This window comes from Moschus berezovskii, chromosome 9 (assembly GCF_049115385.1).
Source record: "Moschus berezovskii isolate FMDL1 chromosome 9, NW_MosBer_1.0, whole genome shotgun sequence".
Lineage (NCBI taxonomy): Eukaryota > Metazoa > Chordata > Mammalia > Artiodactyla > Moschidae > Moschus > Moschus berezovskii.
The window spans coordinates 42,147,579-42,165,700 of record NC_142468.1 but is presented as its reverse complement, the minus strand read 5'-3'; the positions used below and the strand labels follow the sequence as shown (position 1 = coordinate 42,165,700).

Here is an 18,122-nt window from a genome sequence, read left to right as displayed (position 1 = left end):
GTTTTTCTAGTTAAAATGTATGTTTGATTTTTTTTCCCCTCTGTGGAGAAATCTACTAACTCATCTATTTATGCTCCTGGTACAAGTTTAGGATTTTCTTTTCTTCCTATCAAATGGAAACCTTTTAATGTTAATCAAACAGAAAAATAACGAGGTAAATTTATATATTTGAATTTATAGACTGAACTTTTAAAAATGTGTGTATGGAGAATGTGTTCATATTCACCATTTCTGCTCTTTGCCAAAATGAGGCCTGCCTTCCAAGTGTAATAAATATGTTTTTTTTTCATGAGAGGGAAACATCCAGGAAATAAGTAGGCAGCGTTGAATTCTTTTCTTTAGTGAGTTCATGTATTGTATGTATGTAATGTTTGACAGTGTAATAGCATTCTCAAGGCAACATCTCTCATCAGGCTGAGCACAGAAGTCCTTTTCCTTCATTCTCCACTCACTGTCTTTGGGGTGAGAGAAGGTTTCATTATGAGGCAAGCACTTTTGTTGAAAGCAGTTGCTGTTGTATCTATACTCCTAAAACCTAGCAATGAGGAAAACATACTAAGTCATTTGTCAGGAATTGGATCATTAATCTTTCCTTGTTGATGGCCAGGGTATATCATATGTGCAAAAGGCAGCTTTAAATATGAATTACATTTAAGAAGTTTAATATCTACTTGCCCTGAAACTGAAAAATCTGTGATAAAATTATCTTTATGGGTTAGACTTGTTTTTAAGTTATTAATCATCCTATAATTTGTAATGATATGTTCTTGAACATGATATAAACAGGTGAGGTAGCTGTGAAAATACTTAGGTTCTTTCTAAGGAAGTAGGGCTTCTTAAAAACATTGTTTCAAGCCAATAAAGTTGACTCCATAGGCTAATGTATTTTAGAAGTTATATTGTGGATTAAGTTGGAAGTAGAGAATGTTGATACTGAAAGGGCAAAGAATTTACCTGGCTTTACCCTTTTACATTATAAATTAAGAAATTGTCTTGGGTGTGTTAAGTGCCCTGACTAAGTCATCAGATAGTGCTAAAATTTAACTTCTTTTGATTGACACTCTGGTGCTTGTTGTTTCGTATTATATTGTCTTTTTTTCCTGGTTGCAAGTCATGGCTCCCACTTTAATAACAATATTTCCTAATATTTTGGAACATTTTAAATATTGTGGTATAGATTTCCAGGTAGTATCATACATATCTTTTATGACATTCATAAGCTTTATGGTTTATCGTGTGAAAAATCCACATCAACAATGTGTCATTTTTAGGCTTTCTCAGCTTATTACATTCAGCTTCAACACATGTAGGTAGCTTTAGGGCAGTATGCTACATATGACTTGTCCAGTCTGTGTTTTGTTTTCTGGGATTATAATAACTTCCAGTTTCAACTAGAAATGTTTTCCTGTGACCCTTGCTTTCATTCAGACCAGTGAATCTGCATCAGTCAGGATTGCTTGTTTTCTCTCATTGTGAACTAGACAGAAGATGCACAGATTTAATGCTCAGACTGAAAGAAAAGTGTTTCAAAATCCTTTCATTAATGCTAAGAAACCTATTAGAGTAGTGTGTCCAATGAACCAAAAATTCAGTCTGAAAATTACTTAATCCTTTTCCACAAATATGTTCTTTTCTGGCTACATATTGAAGTCAGTAGCTAGATAAAAACAGAATACTTTTGGCTAGACCTTTTTTTTTCTTTGCCGTCTCCTGTTACATTAAATTCAAATGATGGTTTTTTCCACTTCCTTTTAATTTTTTCTATGCAAAATTGCATGAGAAGTGACTATCCCATTGTACTATATGGACTGTGACCTGGAGACTGGTTTGGGCACTGTTGCCCTGTCTAACTCTGGTAAGAAAGTAGTCAGAACATCCTCTGAGAATGCTTGGTGAGGGGTTTCCTCCTTTGACTCCCTGGCTCTGCTTCAACTGATAATGGCATGACTCTGGGAGTGGGGTCATCTCCAGATGGTAAATAGAAGGATTTCTGGAAAATCTGGCACCCATCACAGAGAATATCAAGAGCCCACATGTCCCCTAGGAAGATGGTCAGGCCATGGGCTAGGGAGTGTTCTATGCCCTTGTCAAAATGGTTCCAGTACCTTTACCATTACTTTGAGTGGTTTTTAAATGTATCTTCCTCTTGCTGTGGAGAGGAGGGAACTGGGTACTTGGAAGCCCAGAGTCATTTTTTACAATTCAATCAAAAATTGATTTTAGCCAATTTATAAGATGCCAACCTCCATACCCTCAGCGATGGCAAAAGCAGCTTTGTGTGACATCTTCCTTTTGTAGAATGCTACCTTACTTCTTAAAATATCCCCCCTTTCCCAAAACTTTTTGGAAAATCATGTGCCAAGTTTTATAGCAACATGTCCAATTTAGGTACCTTTGAAATATAAATTAACAAACTGGAGCAATTAAATAAAAATGATTAAATTTCCATAAATATAAGAAGAAAAAGATTAAAATTTATAGCTATGATTTGAGAAAAAGGGAAGCAGAGTTCATGCCCACCTTTGTTGTTGATTTTTCCAGTGACTCGAGAGTGTGCGCGCTAAAAGAACACATGAGCCTTTTCTTTTTGGAAACCAAGTCTGTATTTGCATAGGTTACTGTGGGAGGAAATTAAGAAATAAAAAGTGTAATTAAAGGATTACGTTTTATTTCTGGAAGAAGTCCCTTGGATTCCTAATTAACCACTAATATTTTGGGATTTAGATTATCGCCAGCCCAGCCTTTAGCAATTATAACACTGCGTGATGCAAAGGACTTTTTCAAAATGCAGCTCTTAAGTCCGTGCACTCCCTAATATGAGAGCCAAAAACCTTAAGACTTCCCCTTTCTAAAATAATGGCGTATTTATCTGATGCAGGGGCTCTCATCCTCTCAGGCACCAAGGAGAATTCCTGGGGCCATTTAAAACATTGCTATCGATCGGGCTCCATCCTCCGCAGCTGGGGCAGGCCCTGACTCAACTGTTCAAGCTCCCCGGTTCCCATCCAGTTGCTGAACAGAAACTCTGTGACAGAGGCACAGGAGCCCTGGGAATAAGGTAGACCTATCCCTGGCAGTGTCCCTCCTCCTGTGTGTGATCTTGGACAAGTCAGTTACCAGCTCTGAGTTACACTGGCTTTCAAATGAGGAGGGTGAATAAGGTGGTATCTGGGCGTTCTTTCCAGCTCTGCAATCAGGCCTCCATCCTCACATTTCTCACCGTTTCTCTCAGTTGGGATCAGAGAGCTGGTGCTGCCTGAATAAGGAACCATGCAAACTGGCAAGCATGGTGTGACTGTAAATTACAAATAAGGCTGATGTGGGGTTTTTTTTTGACACGACTTGAAGAATTAGCTTGTTGGCTTTTTATACTTTTTATACCTATTTTATACTGGATTTCAGGTGTCTAATAAAGCAATAATAATAACAATCTCACAGGCTCAGTGGCACTTAAAATTATTAATGTCACATAATGCTTTTGAACAACTGCCACACTTTTTAGTTCCTTTTTTTCTTACTTTGTTAATAATCTAGACAGTCAGGATCTAGAGAGTCATGTTAACTGGTTTCCCCCGTCTCTCAGTCATTCCGACATCTTTGATACTGAATGAAGCTCCCAGATGCTTGTCTCAGAACTGGGACCCAACTCCATCTACCTGCCCTCCACCATCCTTCCTCCCGTCCTGCTAAAGGAGTCCCAGGTTAGGGAAGAGGCCGAGGGATGGGAAGACTGCCTGGAGAGAGCAGATAAAACAGAGAGATAACAAGGAAGAAGAAGAACAAAGACGGGGGCAGTAAATCAGGAGGAAAGGGACCTGCCATCTGCGCCTCTTCTTAGGTCCACAGCAAGAAGCCAGTGAGGCCAAGGGTCTGCTGCTTCCCAGCAGCTCTGTCCTGCCCCAAGGAAACAGGGCGAGGTATTCGGAGCACAGAAGTTGCTCTTCTCAGCCAAGTTCTACTTGGGTTCCCACCAAACCCCTCAAAATGGATTTACTTCTGTGGCTGGCATTTGATACAGATTGATTTACAAAAATGCTGAGAAATCCGCTGATCTCAAGTTCTCTCCTATGTGGGATCCCTGATGTTCTATTAAAAGAAGATAAACTCAGCGTGCTAAGAGCCTGGAAAAATAATAGTATGAATGAGTTTCAGAGTATCAGTGCTTTTGATTCAGATGCTTTATTTCAGACTTTCACTGTCAGGGATTCCCACCACAGCCTGCTCCTGGAATCACAACTCACTCCACTGCCAGGAAGTGATGACACAGAGAAGCGGGTGGTTCAGGAAAGTGCAAAAGCCCTGGACTCAGGAAGGGAAAGGGTGTGTCACCGAGGAGGGGATGTTGAAGGGGATTCAGAACCATTTAATAAGCTCCTTCAAATTGAACAATTTGAGCTGGTACCTTAGCTTTATTTTTGTGAAAAGTAAAGAGGTACACACTGCAGTGTGTTTCCTGACCTGGTGACCTGTGAAGGTGTACATCTAGGTGGAAACCCTGCCTTTCCTCCCTGTCCAGCCCCTGGCAGTTGAAGACTTGGGTTTAACATCACTTTATACATGAACCTCTTTGTTCTTGTTTTGGGTTTTATTCATGCCAGTTTCTAAAGGCCTAAGTGGAATGCACCAGAATTATAGAAATCGGGTTCTATGATCATGCCTATAGTGTGAGGGTTAGATGAGTTGACATATAATGCATTTGGACAATGCCTGACACTCAATAAAAATTAACTCTTACTATTGTTGTGTTGTCTTAAGGGTCCAAGTCTAAAGTAGCCAGCATGTGAAAGAAGATGTTTCCTCCACCTGGCCAAAATTAATTCTTGTTTTTAAATAACTTTTTTCTGATATACCCTATCCACCTGAATAACCTCTTTGGATATTAATGTCTGATAAGTGACCTTAATGTGGATGACAGCAGTCTTTTTTACAAACACATAGAAAAATGTTTCTTTTAATAGATACTATCTGCTCACATAGTTTTTGAGAGCTCAGACATTAACTTTTAGGGATATTTTGAGAAAGGTGCACTTGTCTTAATACCTTTGTGTTACAACCTCCTCTCTCCTTTAGATGAGGTTGTTGGATCCTCTAAGCTCTTTGATACAGCTGTTTGAATTTGTTGGTTTTAGGTAGAAGTGTTACCGCACAATTGCATTCATCTCACACACTAGTAAAGTCATGCTCAAAATTCTCCAAGCCAGGCTTCAGCAATATGTGAACCGTGAACTCCCAGATGTTCAAGCAGGTTTTAGAAAAGGCAGAGGCACCAGAGATCAAATTGCCAACATCCGCTGGATCATGGAGAAAGCAAGAGAGTTCCAGAAAAACATCTATTTTTGCTTCATTGACTATGTCAAAGCCTCTGACTATGTGGATCACAATAAAATGTGGAAAATTCTGAAGGAGATGGGAATACCAGACCACCTGACCTGCCTCTTGAGAAACCTGTATGCAGGTCAGGAAGCAACAGTCAGAACTGTACATTGAACAACAGACTGGTTCCAAATAGGAAAAGGAGTACGTCAAGGCTGTATATTGTCACCCTGCTTATTTAACTTCTATGCAGAGTACATCATGAGGAACGCTGGGCTGGAAGAAGCACAAGCTGGAATCAAGATTGCCGGGAGAAATATCAATAACCTCAGATATGCAGATGACACCACCCTTATGGCAGAAAGTGAAGAGGAACTAAAAAGCCTCTTGATGAAAGTGAAAGAGGAGAGTGAAAAGGTTGGCTTGAAGCTCAACATTCAGAAAACAAAGATCATGGCATCTGGTCCCATCACTTCATGGGAAATAGATGGAAAAACAGTGGAAACAGTGTCAGACTTTATTTTTTTGGGCTCCAAAATCACTGCAGATGCTGATTGCAGCCATGAAATTAAATGACGCTTGCTCCTTGGAAGGAAAGTTATGACCAACCTAGATAGTATATTAAAAAGCAGAGACATTACTTTGCCAACCAAGGTCCGTCTAGTCAAGGCTATGGTTTTTCCAGTGGTCATGTATGGATGTGAGAGTTGGACTGTGAAGAAAGCTGATCGCTGAAGAATTGATGCTTTTGAACTGTGGTGCTGGAGAAGACTCTTGAGAGACCCTTGTACTGCAAGGAGATCCAACCAGTCCATCCTAAAGGAGATCAATCCTGGGTGTTCATTGGAAGGACTGATGCTAAAGCTGAAACTGCAATACTTTGGCCACCTCATGCAACGAGTTGACTCACTGGAAAAGACCCTGATGCTGGAAAAGATTGAGGACAAGAGGAGAAGGGGATGACAGAGGATGAGATGGTTGGATGGCATCACTGACTCAATGGACACGAGTTTGAGCAAACTCAGGGAGATAGTGAAGGGCAGGAAAGCCTGGTGTGCTGCAGTTCATGGGGTCGCAGAGAGTTGGACACGAGAGTGACTGAACAATAGGCTATGCCAGTTCAGGACTCTTAGGCTCTGTCCTTGGCTGTTTCTCTGCTTGACTTTCACTGACTCCACAGTGATGTTTGTATCTGTCAGAGTAGAATATGCACCTTTTTCCTTACACAACTTCACAAGGACGATCTGTCTGGGTTAGCACTGACTCTAACGTAAGCAGTGACATATTGGTTGGTTTAGCCTCTAACCTAGCCTAGAAGAATAGGGGTTTTGCTTTTAAGAAGGTTAAACTGCATGGAAACAATGTCACTGCTGTCTTTTTGACTAACCTGGTGAACTTGAGTCAGAAGACACACTTAGAACTCTTATTTTGTTTTGCCAGTGAAGAGCAGTCCTGAACCTAGAGAAGAAATGTTCTTATTTTTAAACTCCTCGCAGTGGCAGTCTAGCCATTGCAGTGTTCCAGGAAGCTTGGGTCAGACTGTCCCTCTCCCTAGGTCAGTGCAGAAAGCCCCACTTGTCTTAGAGAAGAGGCCATGCAGACACCCAGGGCTCTGAGCTCACTTTTAACCTAAGCAGGAAGCCCTCAATTTCTTCTCTCCCTTCACTGGCACACATCTATTGACAACTGTCAGTGTCTGATTGTGGCTCTTGCAAAGCTCTCCTTGAAGGAAATGGTCAGATTTGTCCTAAGCAACTCCCACTGCTTCCTTAAGGAGACCCAGTGGCCTCAGGCCCTGAGGATTAACCACAACTCTGACCTCAGCTGACCCCACAGGGGATTGAGGGATTTGAGTGGTTTTCATAGTTGTCCCCTTTGGAGCGAGATGACCAGACCATTATCCCTCCTCTACAATCAGACAGTGGATGTGGGCGCCTAGGAAGGATGTAAGCTCAGATGAGACAGCCCTCGGAGCTCAGGCAGTCCCGAGAGGAGCTGAAAGCTGGAGGCCATCTCCGGACGGCACTCCCAGATCTGGGACAAGTCATTCCCTGAAAGGGTATCTGGTGAAGCGTCTCAGTGTCTGCCACAATTCACTCCCTGAACCCACAGAAAATCATCATAGTGCCAGTTTGGGAGCCCCCGAGAACACCAAGTTGGCCATGTCTTGGTCAACAGTCAGACCACATGGACTTCTCTATAGGGTTTCAGTACTGTGGAAAATCAGATCTAAAATTCAGGAAGCGATGCAGAACATGAGTGAATAGAAAGGGAGCTTAACTCAGTGCAAAACATGAAATGGGAAAACAAAATTTTAAACAAAATATTTGAAACATTAGCATGCTGTAGGGACTTGAAACAACTGTCCAATTTTAGATTTTAAAGGCAAAATTCTTTCATTTTGGTCTAATCTTGCAAACTTGGTAAATTTCTTGGGTAAACCTGTGTGGAAATAAGAAGCACCCTGACTTTGAATGAACAATTCCATGGGCAGGTTTTTTTTTTTTTTCCCCTCGTGGTGCTGGGAAAAATTGAGGGCAGAAGGAGAAGAGGGTGTCAGAAGATGAGATGGCTCGACAGCATCACTGATGCAATGTACATGAACTTGGGCAAACTCTGGGAGATGGTGAAGGACGGAGAGGCCTGGTGTGCTGCAATCCATGGCGTCGCAAAGAGTTGGACACGACTGGGTGACTGAACAAGTATAGGCAGCTTTTATTCTATAAAGATCACTATTTCTGGGGACACAATTTGACAAGACTTAAACTCTGAATTCTTGGAATGATGGACAGTTTTATACTGTGTCCTAAGAATACTGAAACTCTTCTTTTCATTCCAGATATTGATGAATGCAGCACTATTCCTGGAATCTGTGACGGGGGCGAATGTACGAACACAGTCAGCAGTTACTTTTGCAAATGTCCCCCTGGTTTTTACACCTCTCCAGACGGTACCAGATGCATAGGTAGGTGTGATTATAAACAGCGTGCAATTTCTCTAAATCAGTTCCATAAGAAACATCATTCTAAACAGCTTGTCAAGGGAGATACATATTCTTACTTGAAGTAAAATGTACTTTCATGAAGATCTATTAAATAGTTGACCATTCTCTTAAAGAACAGAGGCGCCTGAAGTCTTGCTTTGAAATTTCTACCTCTCATAGAGAATGGCATTGAAACATGTAAAATATCATATGTGAAATGAATCGCCAGTCCAGGTTTGATGCATGATACAGGGTGCTCGGGGCTGGTGCACTGGGATGACCCAGGGGGATGGGATGGGGAGGGAGGTGGGAGGGGGGTTCAGGATGGGGAGCACATGTACACTCATGGCAAATCAAGTCAACGTATGGCAAAACCAATACAATATTGTAAAGTAAAAAAATAAAGTATACCAGGACCAAAAAAAAAAAAAAAGAAATTTCTACCTCCCATAAAGAGATAGTCCAGGAGACCCTGCAGATATATTCAGTGTGAAATTAGCTTTGCAGCGATGTGACTGTCAGACCTGGAAGCCATCCTCGACACCTGTCTCTCTTTACCCCCACCTTCAGTGATTTCCTGGGACCTATGTTAATTCAGGTCAGAAGTTTTGCAGTAATCTCTTCATTGCTATCCATGCTTTGTGGTTTCCCTACAATCCACCTTCTTAGATTTATCTTCCTAAAATGATGCTTTGATTAAATAACTCTCTTGCTCAAGAACCTCTGGTAGTTTTCCACTAGGATTTGGTAATTAGCGGTTTTCAATTTACGTCCCATGGAATCTTCATGCGACTGCAAAGCCCTCTAGGATTGCTAGGATGAGAGAGGGGGCAGGAAAAAAAGGGGTAGGCTGAGTGGAAAAGTTGCCTGCCACCCCCACCCCCATAAACACATGCTAGGCAATTTTCCTTTTATCTGGATGGGTGTTAGGCTTCCATGTAAAATATCAATTAAACAAGAGGTTCTGTTGTTAAAAAAGAGAGAGAGATTTGACAATTGCTGGATTTAATAGTTGCTGAGACTTCCTTCAAAGTCCAGTATTCTAGAATAAATTTGGAGTTCCAGAATGCACAGCCCAACAGTGAAGGAGCTGCACTCTCTGACCCCTTCCAACCTTGCAGACTTGTCATCAGAGTCTCCCCTTCTCACCCCCAAAATGGGCCATTCATGTCAATTCCTTCATTCATGTTGCAGCACTCAGGATACACCCCCAACTCTAGCCTCCTTTCAACTTCTCCTCAGATTCTCTGTCTTTGAAGATGTCCCAGATCAGCTTACCTGAAAGTGATTTCTCCCTCCATCTCAAACCTAAGGATCAACTCATTATACATGGTTTTATCGGGCAGTTCTGCGTTTCCATGTGTTTTTTTCTCTGTGATGAAGAAGATAGTTCTCCGTAAGAAACACTAATTGCCATCCTTCTGTTCCTGGTGGTTGTTCTCAGCACAAGTCCTGACATGTAGTAGGCACTCAGTATTTGCATATTGACATAAGTAATTTCTTATTATAAGGGCAAAATTAGGAAGCCTGTGGTGAAAGGACCTGGAGAAAAATGAATGCTATCGTTTGATGTTTGTTTTCTGGCTCAGATTTTCAAAGACAGCTTCACATCCTCACCACAGGCCATGAATTTCAGACCAAAACAGAATTGCCCCAAAATTCTAAATTCCTTTTTAGTTAGTCACACATAATAAAAGCTGAGGGCAGTCTCCCAGTTGACATTTGAATAAGATCAACTCATGAGAGAAGCATATCTGAGTTTTTCTTAGAAACGATGGTCATGGTGCCTGGATGGCCTAGTTTTCCAGAATCTATCCATAGATCTTCCGTTCCGTTCCGTTCAGTCGCTCAGTCATGTCCGACTCTCTGCGACCCCGTGGACTGTAGCCTACCAGGCTTCTCCGTCCATGGGATTCTCCAGGCAAGAATACTGGAGTGGGTCACCATTTCCTTCTCCAGGGGATCTTCCCAACCCAGGGGTCGAACCCGGGTCTCCCGCATTGGAGGCAGATGCTTTAACCTCTGAGCCACCAGGGAAGCCCCAATCCATAGATCTTGGAATTGCATAAAAGGATGGCAAGTACAGTTCATGGAGCTCCTTTTTCTCCCCATCCTATCCCAATGATCACATGACCTCTAGTGCATATGCTTAGCAGAAGTTCTTTCCTGGACAGATAATAGGTAGACTTTTTTTGTTGTTGTTAACCTTCAAAGAGCACAAATGGCCTTAAAATGATTAGCTGTAATCATTTTAACACATTTACATATCAGAGAGTTTGCATTTTTAAAGTTCTTTCCTTTCTGCCTGATAGATCCATAGTAACTTTTTTACGAAAGGAGGGAACTAAGATTCCTGGGTCACCTCCTAGGTGTGAGGTATTTTATGGAAATTATGTGACTTAATGTTCAAAACAGTACTGTAGAAGGGGAAAAGCCAAGGTTTAAGAAATTTAGATAAATAATTTGGTCCAGTTGTTTAAGCAATTAATAAATGAGGGAGCTTGTATTCTGACTTGGGCTGAGTTCACAGTCCAGACCCCGCCCACTGCTTCTGACCCCTCCCAAATGAACACTGGATGCAGTAAACCATTGCTTGCCATACTCCTAGGCAAGCACCGTTTTTGCCTCCTTGGAACTACATGGTACCCATAATTAGCAACTTGTTATATAGAATGATCCCAGTGACATTTCTGCCTTCTCTACTGCTGATATTTCCTGCCTTGGTAAACCACAAAGACCCCTAAAATTATCCCCAATGACAAAAAAATATGTGTAGTCTCCAACTTATGAACAAATCCAAGGTTTGTTGGCAAGTTGGTTGCTTGGAATTAGTAAATCTAACCAGTAGGAGAGCCCATGTGGAGATCGTGGAGTGTAGTATCTTCCTCAGACGTCTCTTTGAACCATGATATTCTACCTGTTACCTTCTGTTATCATGTTCAGCAACTCTCTGGTCTCACCAGTCCCAACTCTCCCTTTGTCCTGAAAGATACTGCAGTCTTACTGCATTTTATTTTTTGCTCTATGATCTTCCTTTGGCCCTTTATAGTACTTTTTGTAGGGTTGTCTTTTCATATTACTGTGTTCCGTCTCATCAATTCCTAGGAGTCTTAAGATGCTGTGTACCTAGCATGGGCCTCACAGCTCCTAGCTCCCGGTTGGCCACACTAGTGTTAATGATTGGTTAGGGGAAACCTGTTGACAGGCTAGGATGACCTGCAAACACACATTTAATCCATCATATATTTGTTTTGATATAATGTGATTTCTGGGTCCGGAGAGTAAGGCCAGGTGATTCAGAAGTGGAGAAAAGAAGAAAGTTTCCTTCTCCTCTTCTGCCAAGTGTCTTGGCCAGGTCTGTGGTTCCTCCAGCCTCCCTTTTCTCCAGGGGATCTTCCCAACCCCCAGCAATTGAACCCCAGTCTTCCTGCATTGCAGGCAGATTCTTTGCCATCTGAGCCACCAGGGAAGTCAACTTCCCTTTATCTCCTCCAAATCTTACCATTCTTTCCCCTCAGTTCCAATTCCCATAGATCTTTAGATTACTTTAAAGCCACCCCATGTGCTCTTGGCAAAGTGATCTAGCACCAGATGATTTCCTTTGGCACTGCCATCTGATGACATGGAAAACTTCAGGCTGGTGTGTCCAAGGGTCAATTCCCCTGAATGGTTTCTGCTTTTCACAAATCTTCCCATTGGTTTTCTTTACAGTTATAAGTTATGTGAACGTGTATTTTCTTAACAGATCCCCTCCTTCAAAAAAAAAGAAAGAAAAATTAGTAAAATGATTATTGTAGACACAGGTGCCGTTTATAAATCAGGACCTGCCAGCAACCCAGATGTGGTTGGTAATTGTTCTAACCTCAGCATTCACCATTTTGTTCAAAAGTCTCTGATTTATCATATAAGTCAGCCAGCTGGGCAGTAAAATAATATCATAGATAATTTGCAAAATAATAGACATTAGCTCATTAGGAGTTTGCAGTTGGCAGCTGTAGGTCTCAGTTTTGCTCTGAAAGATAGCCCACACTGAAAATTGTATATACAAATTTTGGTCAAGTGTTTATCCTGGGTTTTGACCACCAAATTCACTTGAAGCTGGGATATAAGCCAGTTTTTTAACATCTCTTCCCATTCTTAACATTCTTTGGTTTTCATGCCCAAAATATTAATCCTGGAGTATATGATGTATTAGTTGCTTTCCGGCAATGCAAATTAGGAAACAGGAAGTTCTGTTTCTCCCGCTTCTTCCTAGGGGAGACGCCACCCACAGAGCCTTCTTGTCCTTCACTCCCCTCTCCATTCACTTACCCTGGGTCACACTTGTTCTGCCTCTTTGCTGAGACTATTTGTCTGACCAAAGGTGCAGGAGCTAGGACCACAAAAAATTTCTGGAAAGCATACTCATACATGCTAGCGGTTTTAAGTACTTTTTAGAAATAATCTCATATCCTTTAAAGCTGACCCACAATTTTCTCTTAATGATTTGTCTAGGTTTGTTGTAACCATCTTCACTTGACATTAATAATTTAAGTATTTCCAAGTGAGCCTTGGTTTTTTTCCTTGTCTTCCATTAATTTATTGCAACCTGTAAGATTTTAAGGCTTTGTGTTTTCAAGAATGATGTAGATGAAAGCAGTTATGGGTCTGATCCTCTCTGATTGAATGATGGTTAATATGCAGACTTACAGGAAACACAGCAACAGGTTTTTGACAATAAACAAATTCTTCACCTTACAAAAGGATTTCCCAGTTATATTCCTTCATATGACAATATACTGGTTACATTTAAAATATTGTTTACATTTCAAAAGTTTCTTTTATAGAACTGTCCAGAGATATGTTTTACTTGGAGAGGTATACCCCTAACATATGATAGATCAAGGTGTTCTGCAGTTGGCTCCCTGCCTCTGCTACTCCATGGCACAACCTCAAACGGTCATGGAACAGCTAGGTTTTTCCTTTGTCATGGGCTCTTTTCTGGTAGCTCAGAGTTGTACTTCAGTTGTCAGTGTTGTCATAAGTCAGACATCATGATGTAACCCAGTAAAAGTGATATATATATATAGGCTTTCCTGGTGGCTCAGTGGTTAAGAATCGGCCTGCCAATTCAAGGAACATGGGTTTGATCCCTGGTCCGGGATGATCACACATGCTGCAGAGCAACTAAGCCTGTGTGCTGAGACTGTGCTCCAGAGAACTGCGACTACTGAAGCCCGTGTGCCTAGAGCCTGTGCTCCACAGTGAGAGAACACCTGCAATGAGGAGCTCACATGCCACAATGAAGAGGAATCCCCACTTTGCACAACTAGAGACAGCCCGGCCCAGCAATGAAGACCCGGCACAGCCATAAATAAATCTTTTTAAAAAGTGATAGAAAAATCTTCCTCTGTTGCTTTGAGAAGATACCTTTCTGCCCAAATAAACTTTTAATTCCTTTAAGAATTATTGTATCCTTTAGCACTAAGAACTTGCAACTGTGTACATTTTGAACTTGTATATCACTAGTGCCTTATCAAATCTGTTAGGGCCTCAGGACCAAAGGAAATCTTGACTAACAAGCGTTGGATCTGACTGCAGAATGGCTCATTCCTTTTCAAAGAAACAATCTCACAAGTCTGACAGTTTCAGACTGAAAAATAAGATCTTTTAGAAACGTAGACTATCATGCAGGCTTCATATTGTTTTAAAATAGATTTATATCACCTTTTGCCTAAAGTGGCTCAAATTAAATCATTTGAAAGGAAGGACAACACAGCCTCCCTTCAGTATCGAGACACGACTCTGTCACTGCCAGTGATCTTCTTCATCTCTCTTTTCAGATGGTCCATATGGTTATAATCATTCGTCCCCACCTTGGGGATGGAATGTGGGACTTGGGCCAAACGCCCCAGCCCTAGGGGCAGAAGGTGTGAGACAGAGGAACAGAGGAACGGGAGCATTGTTCCCGGTGCAGTGCGCACAGCTTCCCTTCCAGGGCACTGTTGCTTCCGTCAGTCTGTTCACCCCGCCCCAACCCCAGAGGGAAATGTGGAGGTGTGGGGGCAGGAGAGAGTCTTCCTTAAGTTTGATCTCAGTGACGCATGTGTGGGGGTTTCTTTGTCTTCTCAGATGTCCGCCCAGGATACTGTTACACGGCTCTGGCAAATGGGCGCTGTTCGAACCAGCTGCCACAGTCCATCACCAAGATGCAGTGCTGCTGCGATGTCGGACGGTGCTGGTCTCCTGGGGTCACAGTTGCCCCCGAGATGTGTCCCATCAGAGCAACTGGTAAGAGCCCTTCCATTTACCCACAGAGCATCCCATCTCAACCCCTGCAAGCCCTAGTGACAATGTGCATGCTGCAGTTCTAGTGGAAACCGGGATAAGTGAATAAGATTCCAGAAAATAAGAGAGAGGACCTTCAGAGAAATTTCCCCAGGTAGTGAACAGGGGAAACACGGAGGTCTGTACACTCGACACTGTTCTCAAGTACTTAGAATCTTACTTAGCTTGCGAATTACCGCTGGCTAGCAACCTGACCAGTCTGGAAGAACTGGCTCCTCCTTATCCTCATGTATTTCTTTCGGCTCTCATGTAGTGCTCAAAAGCTCACTAGAATAAGAGTCAACTCATTCAGAGCCTTTCAGGTGAGTTATTGTGGATATAAATTTCTTCCTGCCCTAATATTTTACATTCCCCTCTTCTTCCTTGCCAAGTAGTCCTATTGATTTTTGTTTGTTTGTTTGTTTTGCTTTGATTTCTCTTCCATGTCGTATTCATTTTCATATAAAGCTCATTTTCTCTCATCTGGACTATTTGAGTAGCCTCCTACCTGGTCTCTGTGAAGTCCACAGCTGCCACAGAACATTTTCCAAAGCCTAACTCAACTGAAATTCAGTTTTAAAAAATTGTGTCAGGGGAAAATGTAGAGAAAGATGTCCAGAAAATTTTTCTCAGGATAAACTCAGGCTTATCTAGTGGTCCAAGTCACTCTATTTCTTGAAAATAAAATTTTACTTTTTAGCAGAAAAGTCTCCGAATCTGCTCCCAGTTCATCTTTTAATTCTTGTTCTTTGTGGTAGCTTTATTTTCTAATTAAATTATATAATTCAGCTTTCCTTGAACCCAACCTGTGCATTTCTAAACTCAAGCATCCTTTCTTCTCAAACTTCTCAGTTCAGGTCCTTACTCCCCACCCCTCACCCCTACCACCTCTACCTGTTATATGCTCTCTTGTTGGTTAAGTTTCCACTCAGATATGACCTAATCCACGCACATCCCAAGACAGCCACAGCGGGAAGTGCTGCCTTCTAGCTCAGTGCTCTAGCTTTGTACTGTTGCTACTATACAGAGGCCATCTGCTCAGCTTTGGGCCCGTATGTGCTCCTGTATTGCTTTTTTGCTGATAAATTTCATTAGGGCGTCTCAGTCATCATCACAGTGCCATATTCCTTCTGCTTTTTTAACACTTCACCAGTACGTGGCAAAAACTTGCTGATGGGAGGCATTCGGCTAGTGTACAGCTTATTAGGTGACATCTTTCCCACCAGTTGTAAGTAAAAACTGGGGTTATAGTTTCTTCTCAATCTGGTTCCTGAAAGTGTGTTTCAATCAGGAAATTTTAGGAAAGTCAATATGAGGATGGATGAATGCAGAGTTAATGAAATACTTCAGAGTGTGCTATTCACAGACTATGAATGCCCCAAGATCATGGATTATAGACCTGTTCACAGATGCTATTTTTAAATTTCTGTTTATTATTGAGAATTATATATATGGATTAAAAAGCAAGAAAGTCTTTTTGATATATTTTAACATATGACAAGCTATATATTGTCATACATTTTGACTGTCTACAGCCTAAAAATGTAATGCTGCCTCCTTAGTTCATTCAGTTCAGTTCAGTTCAGTAGCTCAGTCGTGTCCGACTCTTTGCGACCCCATGAATCACAGCACGCCAGGCCTCCCTGTCCATCACCAGCTCCCGGAGTTCACTCAAACTCATGTCCATCGAGTCGGTGATGCCATCCAGCCATCTCATTCTCTGTCATCTCCTTCTCTTCCTGCCCCCAATCTCTCCCAGCATCAGACTCTTTTCCAGTGAGTCAACTCGTCGCATGAGGTGGCAAAAGTATTGGAGTTTCAGCTTTAGCATCAGTCCTTCCAATGAACACCCAGGATTGATCTCTTTTAGAATGGACTGGTTGGATCTCCTTGCAGTCCAAGGGACTCTCAAGAGTCTTCTCCAGCACCACAGTTCAAAAGCATCAGTTCTTCAGCAGTCAGCTTTCTTCACAGTCCAACTCTCACATCCATACATGACCACTGGAAAAACCATAGCCCTGACTAGATGGACCTTGGTTGGCAAAGTAATGTCTCTGCTCTTTAATATACTATCTAGGTTGGTCATAACTTTCCTTCCAAGGAGCAAGCATCTTTTAATTTCCTGGCTGCAATCAGCATCTGCAGTGATTTTGGAGCCCAAAAAAATAAAGTCTGACACTGTTTCCACTGTTTTTCCATCTATTTCCCATGAAGTGATGGGACCAGATGCCATGATCTTTGTTTTCTGAATGTTGAGCTTCAAGCCAACCTTTTCACTCTCCTCTTTCACTTTCATCAGGAGGCTTTTGAGTTCCTCTTCACTTTCTGCCTTAAGGGTAGTGTCATCTGCATATCTGAGGTTATTGATATTTCTCCCAGCAATCTTGATTCCAGCTTGTGCTTCTTCCAATCCAGCGTTCCTCATGATGTACTCTGCATATAAGTTAAATAAGCAAGGTGACAATATACAACCTTGACGTACTTCTTTTCCTATTTGGAACCAGTCTGTTGTTCCATGTCCAGTTCTAACTGTTGCTTCCTGACCTGCATACAGGTTTCTCAAGAGGCAGGTCAGGTGGTCTGGTATTCCCATCTCTTTCAGAATTTTCCACAGTTTCTTGTGATCCACACAGTCAAAGGCTTTGGCATAGTCAATGAAGCAGAAATAGATGTTTTTCTGCAACTCTCTTGCTTTCTCCATGATCCAGCGGATGTTGGCAATTTGATCTCTGGTGCCTCTGCCTTTTCTAAAACCTGCTTGAACATTTGGGAGTTCACAGTTTACATACTGCTGAAGCCTGGCTTGGAGAATTTTGAGCATGACTTTACTAGCATGTGAGATGAATGCAATTGTGCGGTAGTTTGAGCATTCTTTGGCATTGCCTTTCTTTGGGATTGGAATGAAGACTGACCTCTTCCAGTCCTGTGGCCACTGCTGAGTTTTCCAAATCTGCTGGCATATTGAGTGCAGCACTTTCACAGCATCATCTTTCAAGACTTGAAATAGCTCAACTGGAATTCCATCACCTCCACTAGCTTTGTTTGTAGTGATGCTTTCTAAGGCCCACTTGACTTCACATTCCAAGATGTCTGGTTCTAGGTCAGTGATCACATTATTGTGACTATCTTGGTCGTGAAGATCTTTTTTGTACAGGTCTTCTGTGTATTCCTGCCACCTCTTCTTAATATCTTCTGCTTCTGTTAGGTCCATACCATTTCTGTCCTTTATCAAGCCCATCTTTGCATGAAATGTTCCCTTGGAATCTCTAATTTTCTTGAAGAGGTCTCTTGTTTTTCCTATTCTGTTGTTTTCCTCTATTTCTTTGCATTGATCACTGAGGAAGTCTTTCTTATCTCTCCTTGCTATTCTTTGGAACTCTGCATTCAGATGCTTATATCTTTCCTTTTCTCCTTTGCTTTTCGCCTCTCTTCTAAGACATACAGCATGGATATCAGGAGAATTGCTTTTTAAATATATATGTTAACTTAGGAATCAGCAGCATTGATGTGAATTCTTTCC

The 18,122-nt window shown here is 41.8% G+C and overlaps 1 protein-coding gene across 1 annotated transcript in view; it reads left to right on the top strand.

The window, feature by feature from the left end:
- The window catches only part of FBN1 (fibrillin 1), a 272,564-nt gene that overhangs the window by 129,972 nt on the left and 124,470 nt on the right, over positions 1 to 18,122 (top strand). Inside the window, exons 9-10 of the mRNA XM_055436892.2 lie at positions 8,153 to 8,278; positions 14,408 to 14,566. Coding sequence (XP_055292867.1) covers positions 8,153 to 8,278; positions 14,408 to 14,566 — 285 coding nt within the window. The remainder of the gene's footprint in view (positions 1 to 8,152; positions 8,279 to 14,407; positions 14,567 to 18,122) is intronic.